Source organism: Oncorhynchus gorbuscha, linkage group LG15, assembly GCF_021184085.1.
Source record: "Oncorhynchus gorbuscha isolate QuinsamMale2020 ecotype Even-year linkage group LG15, OgorEven_v1.0, whole genome shotgun sequence".
In the NCBI taxonomy this organism is placed as follows: Eukaryota; Metazoa; Chordata; class Actinopteri; order Salmoniformes; family Salmonidae; genus Oncorhynchus; species Oncorhynchus gorbuscha.
This window is the reverse complement of record NC_060187.1, coordinates 66,430,827-66,449,413: the sequence shown is the minus strand read 5'-3', so window position 1 is coordinate 66,449,413 and position 18,587 is coordinate 66,430,827. Positions and strand designations below refer to the sequence as shown.

At 44.8% G+C, this 18,587-nt stretch overlaps 2 protein-coding genes across 2 annotated transcripts; both read left to right on the top strand.

Annotated features, from left to right (window-relative positions):
* Nucleotides 1-2,777: 2,777 nt before the first annotated feature.
* Nucleotides 2,778-4,936, top strand: LOC123997802 (dyslexia-associated protein KIAA0319-like). The gene has a single exon (XM_046302368.1). It carries the CDS (start codon nucleotides 3,506-3,508, stop codon nucleotides 4,082-4,084), a length of 579 nt encoding a protein of 192 aa, XP_046158324.1. The 5' UTR covers nucleotides 2,778-3,505; the 3' UTR covers nucleotides 4,085-4,936.
* A 134-nt stretch (nucleotides 4,937-5,070) lies between these two features.
* Nucleotides 5,071-18,454, top strand: LOC123997306 (dyslexia-associated protein KIAA0319-like). The gene is made up of 12 exons (XM_046301450.1): nucleotides 5,071-5,271; nucleotides 7,520-7,652; nucleotides 8,048-8,253; nucleotides 8,457-8,622; nucleotides 8,734-8,882; nucleotides 9,180-9,331; nucleotides 9,464-9,602; nucleotides 9,740-9,904; nucleotides 10,138-10,260; nucleotides 10,370-10,469; nucleotides 16,752-16,843; nucleotides 16,910-18,454. Exons 1-12 carry the CDS (start codon nucleotides 5,136-5,138, stop codon nucleotides 17,065-17,067), a joined length of 1,719 nt encoding a protein of 572 aa, XP_046157406.1. The 5' UTR covers nucleotides 5,071-5,135; the 3' UTR covers nucleotides 17,068-18,454.
* Nucleotides 18,455-18,587: the final 133 nt, after the last annotated feature.

The window sequence follows — 18,587 nt, the reverse complement described above, 5'->3', positions numbered from 1 at the left end:
CTGCGGCCATACGCCATCCCATCTGGTTTGCGCTTAGTGGGACTATCATTTGTTTTTCAACAGGACAATGACCCAAAACACACCTCCAGGCTGTGTAAGGGCTATTTGAACAAGGAGAGTGATGGAGTGCTGCATCAGATTACCTGGCATCTAAAATCACCTGACCTCAACCCGATTGAGATGGTTTGGGATGAGTTGGACCGCAGAGTGAAAGAAAAGCAGCCAACAAGTGATCAGCATATGTGGGAACTCCTTCAAGACTGTTGGAAAAGCATTCCTCGTGAAGCTGGTTGAGAGAATGCAGAGAGTGTGCAAAGATGTCATTAAAGCAAAGGGTGGCTACTTTGAAGAATCTCAACTGTAAAATATATATTTTGATTTGTTTAACACTTTTTTGGTTACTACATAATTCCATGTGTTATTTCATAGTTTTGAAGTCTTCACTATTATTCTACAATGTTGAAAATAGTAAAAAATAAAGAAAAAACATTGAATGAGTAGGTGTGTACGACCTTGCCTCACACAGGAAGCGGCGCAGGTCCTAATCCAGGCACTTGTCATCTCCCGTCTGGATTACTGCAACTCGCTGTTGGCTGGGCTCCCTGCCTGTGCCATTAAACCCCTTCAACTCATCCAGAACGCCGCAGCCCGTCTGGTGTTCAACCTTCCCAAGTTCTCTCACGTCACCCCGCTCCTCCGTTCTCTCCACTGGCTTCCAGTTGAAGCTCGCATCCGCTACAAGACCATTGTGCTTGCCTACGGAGCTGTGAGGGGAACGGCACCTCAGTACCTCCAGGCTCTGATCAGGCCCTACACCCAAACAAGGGCACTGCGTTCATCCACCTCTGGCCTGTTCGCCTCCCTACCACTGAGGAAGTACAGCTCCCGCTCAGCCCTGTCAAAACTGTTCGCTGCTCTGGCTCCCCAATGGTGGAACAAACTCTCTCACGACGCCAGGACAGCGGAGTCAATCACCACCTTCCGGAGACACCTGAAACCCCACCTCTTTAAGGAATACCTAGGATAGGATAAGTAATCCCTCTAACCCCCCCCTTTAAGATTTAGATGCACTATTGTAAAGTGACTGTTCCACTGGATGTCATAAGGTGAATGCACCAATTTGTAAGTCGCTCTGGATAAGAGCGTCTGCTAAATGACTTAAATGTAAAAATGTTAAATGTGTGCCCAATCTTTTGACTGGTACTGTATATTGAAGATATCTCGTCCCCATCCCCTTGCATGGAAGCCAAGCCACCGAGGCCAGGCAGTGATGGTGAGCATCATGACATGAGCATTCTTTCCCCGAATATCAGTGCGCGCTAATTTTGCTCAGCTGCAGATCAAATTGCCTCTCGAGACACACCACCACCCAGCCGGCTGCGCCCAAGAGCTACAAAGGATGTCTACTGGTAACAGCAGCAGGGGAACAGCGGAGAAGGATGGTACAGTAACTGGCGTGAACAAGACAGTGGCATCCGAGCCGGGCGAAGCGTATTTCGACTGCACAGTGTCTGAGCGCCGGGAAATTACACCCCCTAATTTGTCTTTTCGACTGGAACAACGACGTTCACTTCTAACGCTATTTGGATACATTTTTGCACCCTTCATCCTTGGTGAGTGTCTCACGTGTAGCTACATCTTTCGCAAGTGCTGTATGAGCAGTAACAGGTATGAGCAGTAACAGGTATGAGCAGTAACAGGTATGAGCAGTAACAGTGCCGGAGGGCTGCTTTGAATAGTTGAACTGCTCTGGCTTGCTCGGTAGTGTCTATTTCAATTCGATATCCTGTTGTAGTAGGCTACACATTCGAACCATGTTATCCCCTCAACAATCGTTAGTTAGTAGGCTAATGACGTTGCCTTCTATAATAATGTAGCAGACCCCAGTCTAGAAAAAAAACATTGGTTGCGTCAATATCAAAGGCCTCATAAAACCCTTTTTCTCCACTACCTCTCTCGCCGAGGGTAGTCGCTGTCCTTGGTGGTGAAACAGCGTTTTATAATATAGGGGATTGGGAGAAAGTAAAGGAAATCAGCTTGTTCACTTTATTGGATGTAGTGTTTTACTGCGACCACACATTACCAATATGTTAGGGTTACTCATGATTAAGTAATTGATTGTTTCATGAGTTATTTAGAGCCTTCTATGGTGTAAGTATATTCAGTGACTTTCTCAGCATGGTATACAAAAACCCAGATAATGGGATCAATCCTGAGTTAAAATGCAGTGCTTTGTCCTGAGTTCAAATACAGTGACCCTTGATCTTTAACCCTATATTAGAATAACACTTTATCCTAACCACTACCCTTAACAATTAGCTGAAACAACATAAATATGATAATTGTTTACCTACACAGTAAGCGCACAGCAGGGTGACAGCAGTAACAGGTGACCACCAGTAGAATCCATGCAGACAGGAGCTCACCTGCTTCTCTGTCTCATCCTGCACTATGTGGAAGGTTAGGGGCCATCTTTAAAATGACATTCTTGTGACTGTACCTAATGTTAAATGAATATTTGTGCTGTGTGTTCTATGTTGTATTGTAGGATTCATAAAGTTAATAAAAACAGTCATGTTTGGACGGCAGGCAGGCTCAGGGTCAGGCAGAGTGATCAGGCAGGCGGGCTCAGAGTCAGGACAGGCAAGGGTCAAAGCCAGGAGGGTGAGAAAAAGAGAGACTGGGAAAAGCAGGCACTGAGGCAAACCACTGGTTGACTTGACAAACCAGATGAACAGAGAACACAGGTATAAATACACAGGGGATAATGAGGAAGATGGGCGACACCCGGAGGGGGGTGGAGACAATCACAAAGACAGGTGAAACAGATCAGGGCGTGACACCCATGGTGTTAAAAAGACAATGGTTTCACTGAGAGATGCTTTTCCCGGGTTAAAATGAACAATTAGTAACAGGATAATGAACCCAAATGTGCCCTTTAAGTACCTCCAAAAAGCTTATTGATTCATTTTAAGAGTGGCAGTATATTTGGGTGATGTTTACCAGGATCTGCTTGTGCACTCAATATCCCCTTATGAGATCAGCAGAAGAATTACGTTTGCTGTTATTGAGTCCATTTGTTCATTATCGTACACTCGCCACTGTGTTGTGTTCAGTGACACAAAGAAAGCAGCTGATGCCTTTTCCCTCAGTTATCAGATGATATTGTTGAGAGCTAAGATGTGAGTATTACCTAGGCTCACAGTATCAGTGAAGTGATCACTGAATAATTCATGCTAGTTTTCCTCCGTTTAATGGTTCCATCTGGTTTATGCCTTAGTGGAGCATGTTGGAAGGCGACTCTTCCCACTGTGAAACAAGCTCATTGTATTGCTGACTTTTACTACTAAATGTAAGCAAAGTATAAGCAAAAGCTGTTTGACCATATATCTCTGTGCTCTGTACCATAGCTGCAGAGGCGTCACAGTGCTGGCAGGGTGCGACCTACTCAGAGGCTGTGGTCTCCCCGGCCCTGAGGAGCAGCAACATCTTGCGGGTGCCAGACATGTCATCTCTTGCGCAGTGTGCTGGGGCGTGTTGTGATCGGCCTGAATGTAACCTGGCCTGGCTGTTTGAGTGTCGCTGCTACATCCTCAGCTGCCAGCAGAGAGAGAACTGCCAGCCCAGACAGAGACCTGGAGCTGATTCCTATATGGCCTTCGTGCAGAGAGGACCCCCTCAGACCCTGCTGCTCCAGTCTCTGGTCAGGGGGGAGCCCTATCCCAGTCGCTGGAGGCCCCACCCCTCTGGGGACGTGGAGGCACTGAATGACCTAGCCCTGTTAGATGGGCCCCAGATGGATTTTGATGACCCAGGTGGGATGGGTTTGGAATACCCTGAGAGTGAACTTGGCCCTGAGGATAATGGTGGGGATCTTCCAGATTGGCCTGCAGCATTGGAAGGGAGGGATGGTTTCAACCTATCGGAAAGTGAAGGCAGGCTAGTGGGGCTGGGATTTGCAACAGAAGGGGCTGAAAGCAGCCTGCCCAGTCCTTCCACTGGGGCAACTATCAACCAGGGGGCACCCCCCAGTGACCCCACGTCTGGCACTACACCTGAAAACAAGAAAGTAAGTTTCAGATGAAACAATGGGCAGGAATCAAAACGCAACAAAAAATGAGGCCGTATGAGGACCACATGTTTGCCAGGACACGGTGGAAATGATACTGGGTTACATAGATCCAATAAAGTGATTAGATTTAGCTCACAATTAGTGGACAAACTGGACATGAAAAAGCAGTCTGTCTAAATTAAGGCAGATAGTTGGAAATATCTCCTGTAAAACAGCTGGGACATTTTAAATAGGGTTACTTCCCTGAGGTATGATAAACGGTCACCCAGCTGACAGTCTGCATATATGTGTATGTGTGTGTGTGTGTTATTACAGTGACATTTTGCTGACTCAATTGCTCTGTAGTCACATTCACCCAGCGCGCCTGACCTTCACATATCCTTTGAGAATAGGACATACTGTAATCCACATAGCTTCTCTTACTAATGTAGGCTTGTCAGCCATTCCCAGGAGGGGGATTTGGAGGGTGATTTGGAGAGAGGGTTAATTTGGGAATTTGCAATACAGATTCTTTATGAACAAGTCTTGTTTTACTAATACAAATAGTAATGTATTTGCTGTTGTTTTCTTTGTAGGATAGTGAACTACAGAACACATCCATGGCCAGCTCAGGGCCAACATTCACGCCAAAAACCACAGAATGACAGTGTTCACTCCTCCCAACCGAGCCAAATAAAGACTTCCCATCCCACTAAAGCCCCATCTCATCTGTCCAGTACTGTACCCCTGACCACATCCACACAGACAGGTACTGCAATATGTTTCTGTTCATTGGATTTTTTTAAACCTTAATTGGTGATTGTAGGTAGTCTTTCATATTCTTTGTTCCCCCTGTTACATAACCTGTTTCTATCTCATATTTTCTTGTTTTATTCTCAATCGCTTGTCACTGTATAATCTGACAATCCTGTAGAGCAAACGTTGCCCAGGGACACAGTGGAGCTGGTAGCCCCCGTCGGCCCAGAGCCCCAAACTGGTACAGTCACAAACACAATGGTTTTTACAAGCATGAGCTGAAGTTTATTTCCTGGATTAATTAGAAAAGGGCACACAGCAGTCACACATGTCTGACAGTCCTAATGGATGGAATATCTCTTACTTTACAGCGGCGAGAAGGAACCAGACCCCCAAAGCCGTCACCCTCCCAGTAACCCAGGTCGTGTCACTTCCTGCCAGCTCAACCATCATCAACGGCAGCCGTATGTATGAAATAGTTGGCTTTGGATGGTGACTAACCTTACCATAATGTTACTACTTTTAGAGTAGGCCTATTAAAGATAAATATATATCAGATGAATGATCAGTCACAGCTCTGGCGTACCATAAAACAGACTGATATGAATACAAATACTACACACTGACTGTGTGGTTAATGTAAAAGTGTATTTTCAAACTAATAGATGCTGCAAACCTAAACTTAAAAGCAAATATTGTTAGTGTTTGTGTGTGTATGGTGATTGGCTACGTGGCTGGGTGCAAATGCATATGAGTAAATATTAATGACTCTAGACTTCTTCTGGCTGGGAGGGATATTGAAGAAGCGTTTGGATTGGGAGTTCTCCTCGTTCCATCTGGCTGGCTGCTCTCTTCTGTACTTTGTCGATAGACACCTTATCTTACGTACTTGCAGAGCCCCCTTCCATCTGGCTGGCTGTTGACTTCAGTCTGCTGCTTCCGAGGGCGGGTTTCACCTCGTCGCAGCTTGAGGATCACTTTAGGCCTCTGCAGTTTGCTCCATTTCTTTTCCAGGTCCTTTCTTTTTATTTATATATATATTTTCTTCCAATCTTTTCATTTCTTTCTTTGTTATGTTGTTCAGCTGCTTCTCTGTCAGTGGGAAGGAAATGTGGCCAGGCATCTGACAGGCACTGCCTTCCACATGCTGCACAGCACTCTGGGACAGGACTGGACACTGTGAGGCCCGCTGGGATAGCTTAGGACATGACACAGCCATCTGAGATGAGCCTAGACAACCAACCTTTCTCAGGATCATCCTGGTTTCATTGGGGTTGATGGGGTCAACAAGCAGGATGGACTAATATAGGACTTTAGCCTTTTGGGGCTTTGACGGGTGGTGCAGGTCACCAGTAGCACTGTGTGCGGCTTTTCCCTTTGAGCCAAGAGAGGGAGCTGTGACCAGGCTTTTCCCTTTGAGCCAAGAGAGGGAGCTGTGACCAGGCTTTTCCCCTTGAGCCAAGAGAGGGAGCTGTGACCAGGCTTTTCCCCTTGAGCCAAGAGAGGGAGCTGTGACCAGGCTTTTCCCCTTGAGCCAAGAGAGGGAGCTGTGACCAGGCTTTTCCCTTTGAGCCAAGAGAGGGAGCTGTGACCAGGCTTTTCCCTTTGAGCCAAGAGAGGAAGCTGTGACCAGGCTTTTCCCTTTGAGCCAAGAGAGGGAGCTGTGACCAGGCTTTTCCCTTTGGAGACCAGCGATTTGACATGTAGGCCACTGTCACGTTGGACCCAGTGATTCTCCTCTGACTTAGATATATGAAATGTGGGGGAAATGCTGATTTCAGTTTACAAGCTGAATTTAAACTATTTCCATCGTGGCGTGTATATTCTACTTCTAAATGCCATATAAATGAACAATTACTGTATTATTGAAAACAAAATAAACTATCTGTTTCAGATATCATGTAATTGAATAGTTTGCATATAATACTATATAGCTGGGGTGGCAGGTAGCCTAGTGGTTAAGAGTGTTGGGCCAGTAACCGAATCCCAGAGCCGACTAGGTGAAAAATCTGTCGATGTGCCCTTGAGCAAGGCACTTAAGTTGTTCCTGTATTTCGCTCTGGATAAGAGTGTCTGCTAAATTACTCAAATGTAAAGGTAAGACCATATTCATTCAATCGAGAAATGGTTTTTGCATCAGTGTGTTCTTTCTTTTCCAAGTTTGTAACAACCTCAATAAATAATTTGTTTTAGCTGTTGGGTTCATGTATTATCTAAATATTTATCATCATGACAGTCCCCCAAAAATGAGAAATGGATAGGAGAAATGTTCCCCTGTGGATGTTGAGATGCTGCTGGACATGGTGTTGATGAATCAGTAGAGGGGAGTCTTCCTCTTGTCACCAGAGCAGTAGTATCAGACAGATGAATGAACATTGCAGATCAAGGAGTTTAGTCTAATATCAAAATACTGGACTAAGAGCAGTTAGGGCATGCACACTCAAATGCTCCAACATTTATTGATGTGAAACAAAAACAATGTTTCAATCGAGGATGAAGATCTGTTTTGGGTCGAAACAATGTCTTACTGCTGTATTTAAATAACGTTAGCCCGTATGTAAATCTGTTGATGAATTTGAGTCCGCAGGTCCTATCCAATTATTTGACTGTGAATTCTATCAAGCACCCACCTAATGAGATATCATGTGCGTCCGTTTACAGAATAGATTTGGCCTATATTATGACTATCTTGTGTTTGATGGTCCCTCATAGAGATTTCTGATGATGGAGTGATCATCAGCCATCACTGGGAGCAGGTTGGAGGTCCATCCATAGAGCTTGGAGCTTTCTCGGACACACAGATTCTCAACCTATCCAACCTTGCCCCTGGGGAGTACACATTCAGGTATGGATAGGACCTCTGTGGCCTAAACTTAGGGTCCAAATCAATTTAATCCCAGTCAATTCAAGCCTGAAATTCAAATAGTGAAATAAATAAATAAATCAAATAGTTTGGGTATGCTGCTCTACCATGGAACAAAGGTCAGACTGCACTGATAGTTACAGTGCACGGTCTCTATTAATCATAGTTGGTGTTTAACTAACAATAATACAGGACCAAAGGTTTTCTGCCTTTAGATAGTTATATCTTCCCTATAAAAAACCTTAGCTGACATTCTGTTTAAATGTAGCCTCATGGAAACGTGACATAGATACTGTGTAAGCCATTACCATCAATGTTTCCCCACCACCACAATACAAGCTACAAGAGTAGCTGGATTCATCTGGATTTTTTTCCAGGTTGACCATTACAGATTCTGCCGGGTTGTCAGACTCCTCCATGGCTACAGTGAAAGTCATTCAGTCAGTGGAGAATAACCAAATGCCCTACCCCAGCCATGTCACTCTCACCTCCAGCCCTGGCCTTGCTGCTACCCTGGCCCACAGGCAGGATGACCCTACTGCAGCTACCCCCTCTACTAGTGCCTCTGTCACTCAGAAGACAGGTAAATGACATAAGGACAGTACGGTATTAAGATTATAACAGAGTATCAGATATGTTCTACAGCATTGGAATGTCCTCAGACAGTTAACTTCAGGCATTACATTACCTTAGTCCACCTAGTAGTAAACCCAAGGTAAAGCCAAGGGTATCAAAACATGAATAGGACATGTTTCAACAAATGACCTGTTTTGCTCTGTCCCATAGAGAACAAAAGCACCCCCATAGCTGAGGTCAAGGTGTCAAACGGAGCCCCTGTGGCTATAGTGGGTCCTAACAGGCAGCTGACCCTCCCAGTGACCAGCGTCACCTTGGACGGAAGCAGCAGCACTGATGACCACGCCATCACCAGCTACCACTGGCACACCATCAGGTACCAACACTGTTCATATAGGTCAAAGGTTGAGTCCATAAAAGTCTATAAAGATATGAAGAACAAGCTGAAGAGCCTTCTTACAATGTCATTTTCTGTGTTGTTTTGTAGAGGTCCTCCAGGGTCAAGGACACAGGGTGTGGACAAGCCCATAGCCATAGTAACGAGCCTCAGAGCGGGCCGCTATACATTTAGTCTGACTGTGAGTGACCAGGAAGGGCTGAAAGACAGTGCCTTACTCACAGTCAGGGTTCAAGAGGGTAAGAAAACACAGGTTGGCATTTATTGGGATGACTCATGTACTGGAGGCAGCTCTGCAGAGTAGTCCCTAGCTGGCACAGACACAAAGTACTCAAATGTGATTTTAAACCTAACCTTAACCACACTGCTAACCATAATGCCTAACCCAAACAATAATTCATGACAATAAATGTCAACCTGCTAAGAAAACACACAATGCTTCAAACACAGCAAATCTGTTCAAAACAAGATGAGACATCACCCAGGCTGGTTGAACATGATGGTTCATCTACAGCCTGTTGTCCATCCTCCCTCAGCCAGAAGCCTTCCACCTGTAGCACATGCCAGTGGCAGCCACACCCGAGCCCTGCCCAACAACTCCCTGGTACTCAGAGGCTCAATGTCGGATGGTGACCCAGCCACGGTGGACTTCCTCTGGGTCCGGGACAGTCAGAGCCCTGCTGCTGGGGTGAGTGAGAGGAGTCTTGATACTTAGGTATACGGTAAATATAGTTTGAACTTGTAATATGCTGTTAGCTAAACTGGTAGGAAGTAGGAATTACTTTAAGGTAGGAACTACTCTGTCCTGCCGTTCCCCCAGGAGGTGCTGTATGGTTCAGAGCAGCAGGCCTCCGTGTACCTGGCCAACTTGGTGGAGGGGACCTATCTGTTCCAGCTGCGTGTCACAGACACCCAGGGACGCAGCAGCACCGCCACAGCCACCATGGAAGTGCGGCCAGGTAGATGTGTGTGTGTTCTCGGACTGTGTTTCCCCACGGACCATGACGAGCATTGGGAGGAAGAGCTGAACAGCACGTACAGCATATGTGTGTTCTGTCAGAGCAGGAATGTTCTCAGACAGTGTGTGTGTCCACAGACCCTGGTGGTCGTGAGGAGGTGGAGGTGGAGATGTTGGTGGCGCTGGCCCAGGTGAGTGTGTCACAGAAGGACACCGTGCTCAGACAGTTGGCCGCACTGCTCCATGTCCTGGACAATGGCATCCACCTAAGGGGCCTATGGGGACACTCAGATATCAGGTATTGCCCAATGCAGAAAATGCATACAAAGCACCCATCTTACCTTATCATACCATATATCAAAGCCTGTTACAATGTTATAACAACATTATAGACTATATCTGATTATATTACATGAGAGATTAAATTTGACTAGATCTCATCACTTGGTGACTAAGAAAGCTGTCTGTCTTTGTCCTCTGCCGTGGTGTAGGCTGATCCCGTTTGTGTATTGGTGTTCATCCCACACCCCACACAGTGTGCCTGCTCTGCTGCTCGGGCTGTGGGACGTGTGACCCAATCAACATGGAGTGTGTCTGTGACCCCTTTTGGACAGAGAACCTCATTCGCAGGTTCTTTGGCGACGGAGAGAGCAACTGTGGTGAGCTATGATCATTCATCGGTCCTGAGAGGACGACATACTTGTTTGCCCCGTCTGCTGTGAGATACTACATTCACAGTGCCAGTCCTTTCTCTATTCTGTTTGGCAGAGTGGCAGGTTCTCTACTTCATCCTGTCCTTCTTCATGGTCATTGTCTTCATCGTGACAGTCACCTGGACGTGTGTCTACTGTGTCTACTGCTGCAAAAGGTGACCTTTCCTTTCTTGCTCAGACACACAACAATGTCCGATATAGATTTTGTTTCTGATTTTGTTTCTGATTCTGTTTGTTAAAGGCCCAATGCAGTAAAACATGTGATTTACTTTATATATAAATATATATTCACAGTGCCAGTCCTTTCTCTATTCTGTTTGGCAGAGTGGTGGGTTCTCTACTTCATCCTGTCCTTCTTCATGGTTATTGTCTTCATCGCGACAGTCACCTGGACGTGTGTCTACTGTGTGTATATATATATATATATAAGTTTGGACACACCTACTCATTCAAGAGTTTTCTTTATTTTTTTACTATTTCCTACATTGTAGAATAATAGCGAAGACATAAAAACTGTGAAAAAAACACATATGGAATCATGTAGTAACCAAACAAGTGTTAAACAAAGTAGCCATTCTTTGTCTTGATTACAGCTTTGCACACTCTCGGCGTTCTCTCAACCAGCTTCACCTGGATTGCTTTTCCAACAGTCTTGAAGGAGTTCCCACATATGCTGAGCACTTGTTGGCTGCTTTTACTTCACTCTGCTGTCCAACTCATCCCAAACCATCTAAATTTGGTTGAGGTCGGGTGATTGTGGAGGCCAGGTCATCTAATACAGCACTCCATCACTCTCCTTCTTGGTCAAATAGCCCTTACACAGCCTGGGGGTGTGTTGAGTCATTGTCCTGTTGAAAAGCAAATGAAAGTCCCACTAAGTGCAAACCAGATGGAATGGAGTATTGCTGCAGAATGCTGTGGTAGCCATGCTGGTTAGGTGTGCCTTGAATTAGAAATAAACCACAGACGGTATCCCCAGCAAAGCACCCCCACACCATCACACCCCCTCTTCCATGCTTCATGGTTGGAACCACACATGGGGAGATCATCCGTTCACCTACTCTGCACCTCACAAAGACACAGCAGTTAGAACCAAAAATCTCAAATTTGGACTCATCAGACACAAGGACAGATTTCCACCGATCTAATGTCCATTGCTTGTTTTTTTTTATTTGTTTAACCTTTATTTAACCAGGTAGGCCAGTTGAGTACAAGTTTTCATTAACAACTGCGACCTGGTCAAGATAAAGCAAAGCAGTGCGACAAAAACAACACAGAGTTACACAAAAAACGTACAATCTTTAACACAATATAACAATCTATGTACTGTGTGTGCAAATCTAGAAGATTAGGGAGATAAGGCAATAAATAGGCCAGAGGCAAAATAATCACTTAGCATTAGCATTACTTAGGATTATTTAGCATTAACACTGGAGTGATAGATGTGCAGATGATGATGTGCAAGTAGAGATACTGGGGTGCAAAATAGCAAGAAGATAAATAACAATATGGGGATGAGATAGTTGGGTGTGCTATTTACAGATTGGGTGTGTACAGGTACAATGATCAGTAAGCTGCTCTGACAGCTGATGCTTAAAGTTAGAGAGGGAGCAGCATGAGTGAAGGAGGCTTTGTTGCGAAATAGGAAGCCAATTCTAGATTTAATTTTGGATTGGAGATGCTTAATGTAAGTCCGGAAGGAGAGTTTACAGTCTAACCATACACCTAATATGTGTAGCTGTCCACATATTCTAAATCAGAACCATCCTGAGTAGTGATTCTAGTCGGGCGGGCGGGTGCGGGCAGCAATCGGTTGAAGAGCATGCATTTAGTTTTACTAGCATTTAAATGCAGTTGGAGGCCACAGCAGGAGTGTTGTATGGCATTGAAGCTCATTTAGAGTTTTGTGTCCAAAGAAGGGCGAGATGTATACAGAATGGTGTCGTCTGCGTAGAGGTGGATCAGAGAATCACCAGCAGCAAGAGCGACATCATTCATATATACAGAGAAAATAGTTGGCCCGAAAATTGAACCCTGTGATACCCCCATAGACTGCCAGAGGTCCGAACAACAGGCCCTCCGATTTGACACACTGCACTCTATCTGAGAAGTAGTTGGTGAACCAGGCGATGCAGTCATTTGAGAAACCAAGGCTATTGAGTCTGCCGATAAGAATGTGGTGATTGACAGAGTCGAAAGCCTTGGCCAGGTCAATGAAGACGGCTGCACAGTACTGTCTTTTATCGATGGCGGTTATGATATCGTTTAGGACCTTGAGCGTGGCTGAGGTGCACCCATGACCAGCTCGGAAACCAGATTGCATAGTGGAGAAGGTACGGTGGGATTCGAAATTGTCGGTGATCTGTTTGTTAACTTGGCTTTCGAAGATTTTAGAAAGGCAGGGCAGGATGGATATAGGTCTATAGCAGTTTGAGTGTTTCTCCCTTTGAAGAGGGGGATGACCGCGGATACGAAAGAGAGGTTGAACAGGCTAGTAGGGGTTGCAACCATTTTGGTGGATCAATTCAGAGAGGGTCCAGATTGTCTAGCCCAGCTGATTTGTAGGGATCCAGATTTAGCAGTTCTTTCAGAACATCAGCTGTCTGGATTTGGATGGCGGCGGGGGCGGGGGGGGGGGGGATCTTGGGCAAGTTGCTGCAGGGGGTGCAGAGCTGTTGGCCGGGGTAGGGGATCACTGCCTCATTGCCTGCGTCTGTTTGACAAAGCTAGCCTTTGCTTTCTTAACTGACTGTGTATATTGGTTCCTGACTTCCCTGAAAAGTTGCATATCGCAGGGGCTATTCGATGCTAATGCAGAACGCCACAGGTTGCTTTTCTGCTGGTCAAGGGCAGTCAAGTCTGGGGTGAACCAAGGGCTATATCTGTTCTTAGTTCTACATTTTTTTTGAATGGGGCATGCTTATTTAAGGTGGTGAGGAAAGCACTTTTAAAGAGCAACCAGGCATCCTCTACTGACGGGATGAGGTCAATATCCTTCCAGGATACCCGGGCCAGGTCGATTCGAAAGGCCTGGTCGCTGAAGTGTTTTAGTGAGCGTTTGACAGTGATGAGGGGGGGTCGTTTGACCATGGACCCATTACGGACGCAGGCAATGAGGCAGTGATCGCTGAGATCCTGATTGAAGATGGCATAGTTGTATTTAGAGGGCAAGTTGGTCAGGATGATATCTAAGAGGGTGCCCATGGTTATGGATTTAGGGTTGTACTTGGTAGGTTCCTTGATCATTTGCGTGAGATTGAGATAGCTTAGATTGTAAGATGGCCAGGGTGTTAAGCATATCCCAGTTTAGGTCACCTAACAGTACGAACTCTGAAGATAGATGGGGGGCAATCAATTCACATATGGTGTCCAGAGCACAGCCGGGGGCTGAGGGGAGTCTATAACAAGCGGCAACGGTGAGAGACTTGTTTCTGGAAAGGTGGATTTTTAAAAGTAGAAGCTCGAATTGTTTGGGCACAGACCTGGATAGTTTGACAGAACTCTGCAGGCTATCTTTGCAGTAGATTACAACTCCGCCCCCTTTGGTAGTTTGATCTTGTCAGAAAATGTTGTAGTTGGGCATTGAAATTTCAGACACGGCTATGACATCAGGGTTGGCGGAGTGTGCTAAAGCAGTGAATAAAACAAACAATGAGAGAGGTTTTGTCTCTAGAGGCACCAGTTAAGCCAGGTGAGGTAACTGCATGTGTGGGGGGTGGGACGAAAGGGCTATCTAAGGCATATTCGGTAGGGCTGGGGGCTCTACAGTGAAATAAGACAATAATCACTAACCAAAACAGCAATAGACAAGGTATATTGACATTAGAGAGAGGCATGTGTAGCCGAGTGATCATAGGGCCCAATGCGTAGCGATAGGTGAGTCAGGGAGCCGATTCAGTAGTCGCTACTACTCTAGGCGAGCTGGAGACACGGCGATTCAGACAGCTAGCGGGCCGGGGCTAGCAGATGGGCCTTCGGCGATGTCGCAATGGAAGAGCTCATTGAAACCACCTCGGACAATTACATCGGCAGACCAGTCGTGATGGATTGGCGGGTCTCCGTGTTGGCTGTAAAGGGTCCAGGCCAATTGGCATAAGAGGTATTGTAGCTCAAGAATTAGCTGGTGGATCTCTTCGGCAAGCCGGGAGACGGGCCTAGCTCGGGGCTAGCTCAAGTCTAACTGGTGCTTGCTTTGGGACAGAGACGTTAGCCAGGAGTAGCCACTCGGATTGCAGCTAGCTAGCTGCGATGATTCGGTGTAAAGGTTCAGAGCTTGCGGTAGAAATCCGGAGATCTGGTAGAGAAAAAGCAGTCTGATATGCTCTGGGTTGATATCGCACTGTGCACACTGGCAGGTATTGAGCGAGCTGAGGCTGGCTGTTGTCCGAGTTAACGGTGAAGCAGTGGCTAACAGTGGCAGTGGCTTACTGACTACTAGCTAGTAGCTAGTTAGCTGGCTAACTTCTGATGGGGGTTCCGGTTCTAAAGTATAAAAAAAGCAGATCAGTACCACATTGGTGAGGCGGGTTGCAGGAGAGTATATTCAGTCCATAGATGGAAAGTGAGATTAAAATATATGCTAAGTATATACAAGAGAAAACGAGGAAAATGATATATAAAACTCTATTTACACGGGACAAGACAAAACAAACGCCCGACTGCTACACCATCTTAGAAAATCAAGGTGTGTCTAATACCATGTTTCTTGGCCCAAGCAAGTCTCTCTTTCTTATTGGTGTCCTTTAGTAGTGGTTTCTTTGCAGCAGTTCGATTCATGCAGTCTCCTCTGAACAGCTGATGTTGAGAGGTGTCTGTTACTTGAACTCTGTGAAGCATTTATTTGGGCTGCAATTTCTGAGGCTGGTAACTCTAATGAACTTATCCTCTGCAGCAGAGGTAACTCTGGGTCTTCCTTTCCTGTGGTGTTCCTCATGAGAGCCAGTTTCATCAAACCACTTGATGGTTTTTGTGTCTGCACTTGAAGAAACTTTAAAAGTTCTTGAAATGTTCCAGATTGACCTAATGTCTTAAAGTAATGATGAACTCTTTGCTTATTTGAGCTGTTCTTGCCATAATATGGACTTGGTCTTTTACCAAATATGGCTGTCTTCTGTATACCACCCCTACCTTGTCACAACTGATTGCCTCAAATGCATTAAGAAGGAAAGAAATTCCACAAACTAACTTTGAACAAGGCACACCTGTTAATTGAAATGCATTCCAGGTGACTACCTCATGAAGCTGGTTCAGAGAATGCCAAGAGTGTGCAAAGCTGTCATCAAGGCAAAGGGTGGCTGGCTACTTTGAAGAATATCAAATATATTTAGATTTATATTGATATTGAATATTGAGATTTTTGGTTCCAACTGCTGTGTCTTTGTGAGGCGCAGAGTAGGTGAACAGATGATCTCCTCATGTGTGGTTCCCACCGTGAAGCATAGAGGATGTGTGATGGTGTGGGGGTGCTTTGCTGGGGACACTGTCTGTGATTTATTTCTAAATCAAGGCACACTTAACCAGCATGGCTACCACAGAATTCTTCAGCGATACGCCGTCCCATCTGGTTTGCACTTAGTGGGACTATTATTTGTTTTTCAACAGGACAATGACCCAAAACACCTTCAGGCTGTGTAAGGGCTATTTGACCAAGAAGGAGAGTGATGGAGTGCTGCATCAGATGACCTGGCCTCCACAATCACCCGACCTCAACCAAATTGAGATGGTTTGGGATGAGTTGGACCGCAGAGTAAAAGTAAAAGCAGCCAACAAGTGCTCAGCATATGTGAAGCTGGTTGAGGTGAAGCTGGTTGAGAGAATGCAGAGAGTGTGCAAAGCTGTAATCAAGGCAAAGAGTGGCTACTTTGAAGAATCTCAAATTGAAAATATATTTTGATTTGTTTAACACTTTTTTGGTTACTACATGATTCCATGTTTTTTTTCATAGTTTTGATGTCTTCACTATTATTCTACAATGTAGAAAATAGTAAAAAAAAAAAAAACCTGGAATGAGTAGGCGTGTCCAAACTTTTGACTGGTACTGTTATATATACAGTATATCCACACTGAGGTTGGAATAATACTGTGAAATTGTGAAAATTATGATGATGCCATTTTAGTATAAGAGCTGTATGAAAAGACCACATTTTGGTTGGATGGGGTTTCGGCCTGCCTGGTGACATCACCTGATGGTAAATTAGTTAATAGACCAATAAGAAAGAGAGCTCCAAACCTCTCTGCCAATAACAGTGAGTTTTCTCCTCCCCAGTTAGAAAATCTTGCTTGAGAAATGGCTATTAGCTAAGAAACTATTTTTGTATCTTTTAGACTATTTGAATTGAAAACAATCACAGGAAGGTATTTGTTACCCGGAAATTATTTGATATTTAATTTTTTTTAAAGGCTGCATTTGAACTTTAATAGAAATGTGTTTTGTTTAGGAGGAGGCGCACTAAGGTCGGGAAGAAAACCAAGTACACTATACTGGACAACATGGACGAACAGGAGAAAATGGAGCTGAAGCCCAAATACAGTAAGTGTCTTATATTTCATTCAACACATTTCCTGCCATGATCTACCTGGTCTGTCCCCTTCTCAGACATCAAACACAGGAGCACGGAGCACAACTCCAACCTCATGATGTCCGAGTCAGAGCTGGACAGTGACCAGGACACAGTCTTCAGTCGAGACCGACCGGTCCGGAGCAGAAACCGGACCAATGCTCAGGCTTCCCACAACGGGAACACCTACGGATGAGCAGGAACGCACAGAACTGGGGTGGTTATTGTACAACATGAGTGAAACCCACTCTTGGGATTATGGCCGGGGTGCACAGCTCGAGTGCCATAGTGTCTGCTTGTTTTTGGTCTTGTCTTCTATTCAAATACTGGTTTCGACCAGATGTGTACTTTCTATGACAACTCAGCACCAGGGAGATGTGAAAATCCAAGGGCTGTAGGATAGTAGAGTTGGGCATCCCTGGATTCTGGGAACTAACAGTAGCATTAACTTTACATGCATACAGACAGTTTGAATAATTTGACACTAAGGATGAAGGTGCTATTTGTGAGGAGGTTCTGTGGCCTCACATACTTCTACAGATTGGTGAATGTACATACAACTACCCATTATGCATACTAGTCTACCGACTACTACTGACCTTTAACTTTGCCTTGTTATCCAATGTTTTTTTACTGTCATTATTTTGTAGGAAATGGAGACAAGCCCAACCCTGGTTGTGAGCATCTGACGCCTCTCCTGTAAATGTTTTGACAAATTGGATTTGTCAAAATGGCTAGATGGAAAAGTCTAAATTCTTATGTTTAGTACCCAAAGTCCATCTTGTGATGCTACTCGTGAATCATTTAATCAGAATCAAACTCAATTTATCTGTGATCTCTATGAGTGTCTTGGACTTAGACACAATACATCACAGCATTATATTGTATTTGACCTACTGTTTTGAGTTAGCACACTTGTCCTCGAAAACTAGTTGTATAGTTTTGGTATCTTTCTCATTTTAAAGCTTCTTTATGCTAAATAAGCATAATGGGTCTTGTAAATGGGCCCGAAGAAACAGAACCAGCCATTTCATGGGACAAGCCATAAAGGTGCCAAAATGCACTATAAGCCTGTGGCTAACAGAGACCCTATTATATCCAAGTACTTGGTAATGCATCCATTCTTCCTTCCCTTGGCAAGATCTATTATCTAACTTGAACATGGTGGGTAACATGCTTTCAATCAATAATTCCTTTGCGTAATGATGGATTTTTCCCCTCTCATTCACTGTCAGAGAATGTCTGATTACATGAGTGTAGTGCCAAATAATTAGGACACACAGTTTAAGGATTAAGAAGAGGACAGATCAAATTGATAATTAACATTACTATGCAGGACAGGTAGCCATTGATGGAATGGATCAAATACTTGACATTAAACCAACATAAGCATGTCCAATGGTTGCTTTACATTTTTCTTCCCGTAAGGGACTGGGGAGATATTTCCCCAATATGGACAGAAACACTAACAGCCATGTTATATTCATGGCTTTTTCCCATTACACCACCCAATTTTTGGTATTTGCTCTGTTTACAACTACCAATGTTTTTACAGAAAATTAAATGCATCAAATCAATGAACAGTGTTCTGAATTCTGTGTCATTTTCTTTCCTGTCCAAAATGAGTAGTAAGATATAAGGCCTGGTCCTCCAGTACCCTCGACAGCACAAATTGTTATTCCAACGCTGGACAAGCATACCCGATTCAACTTGTCA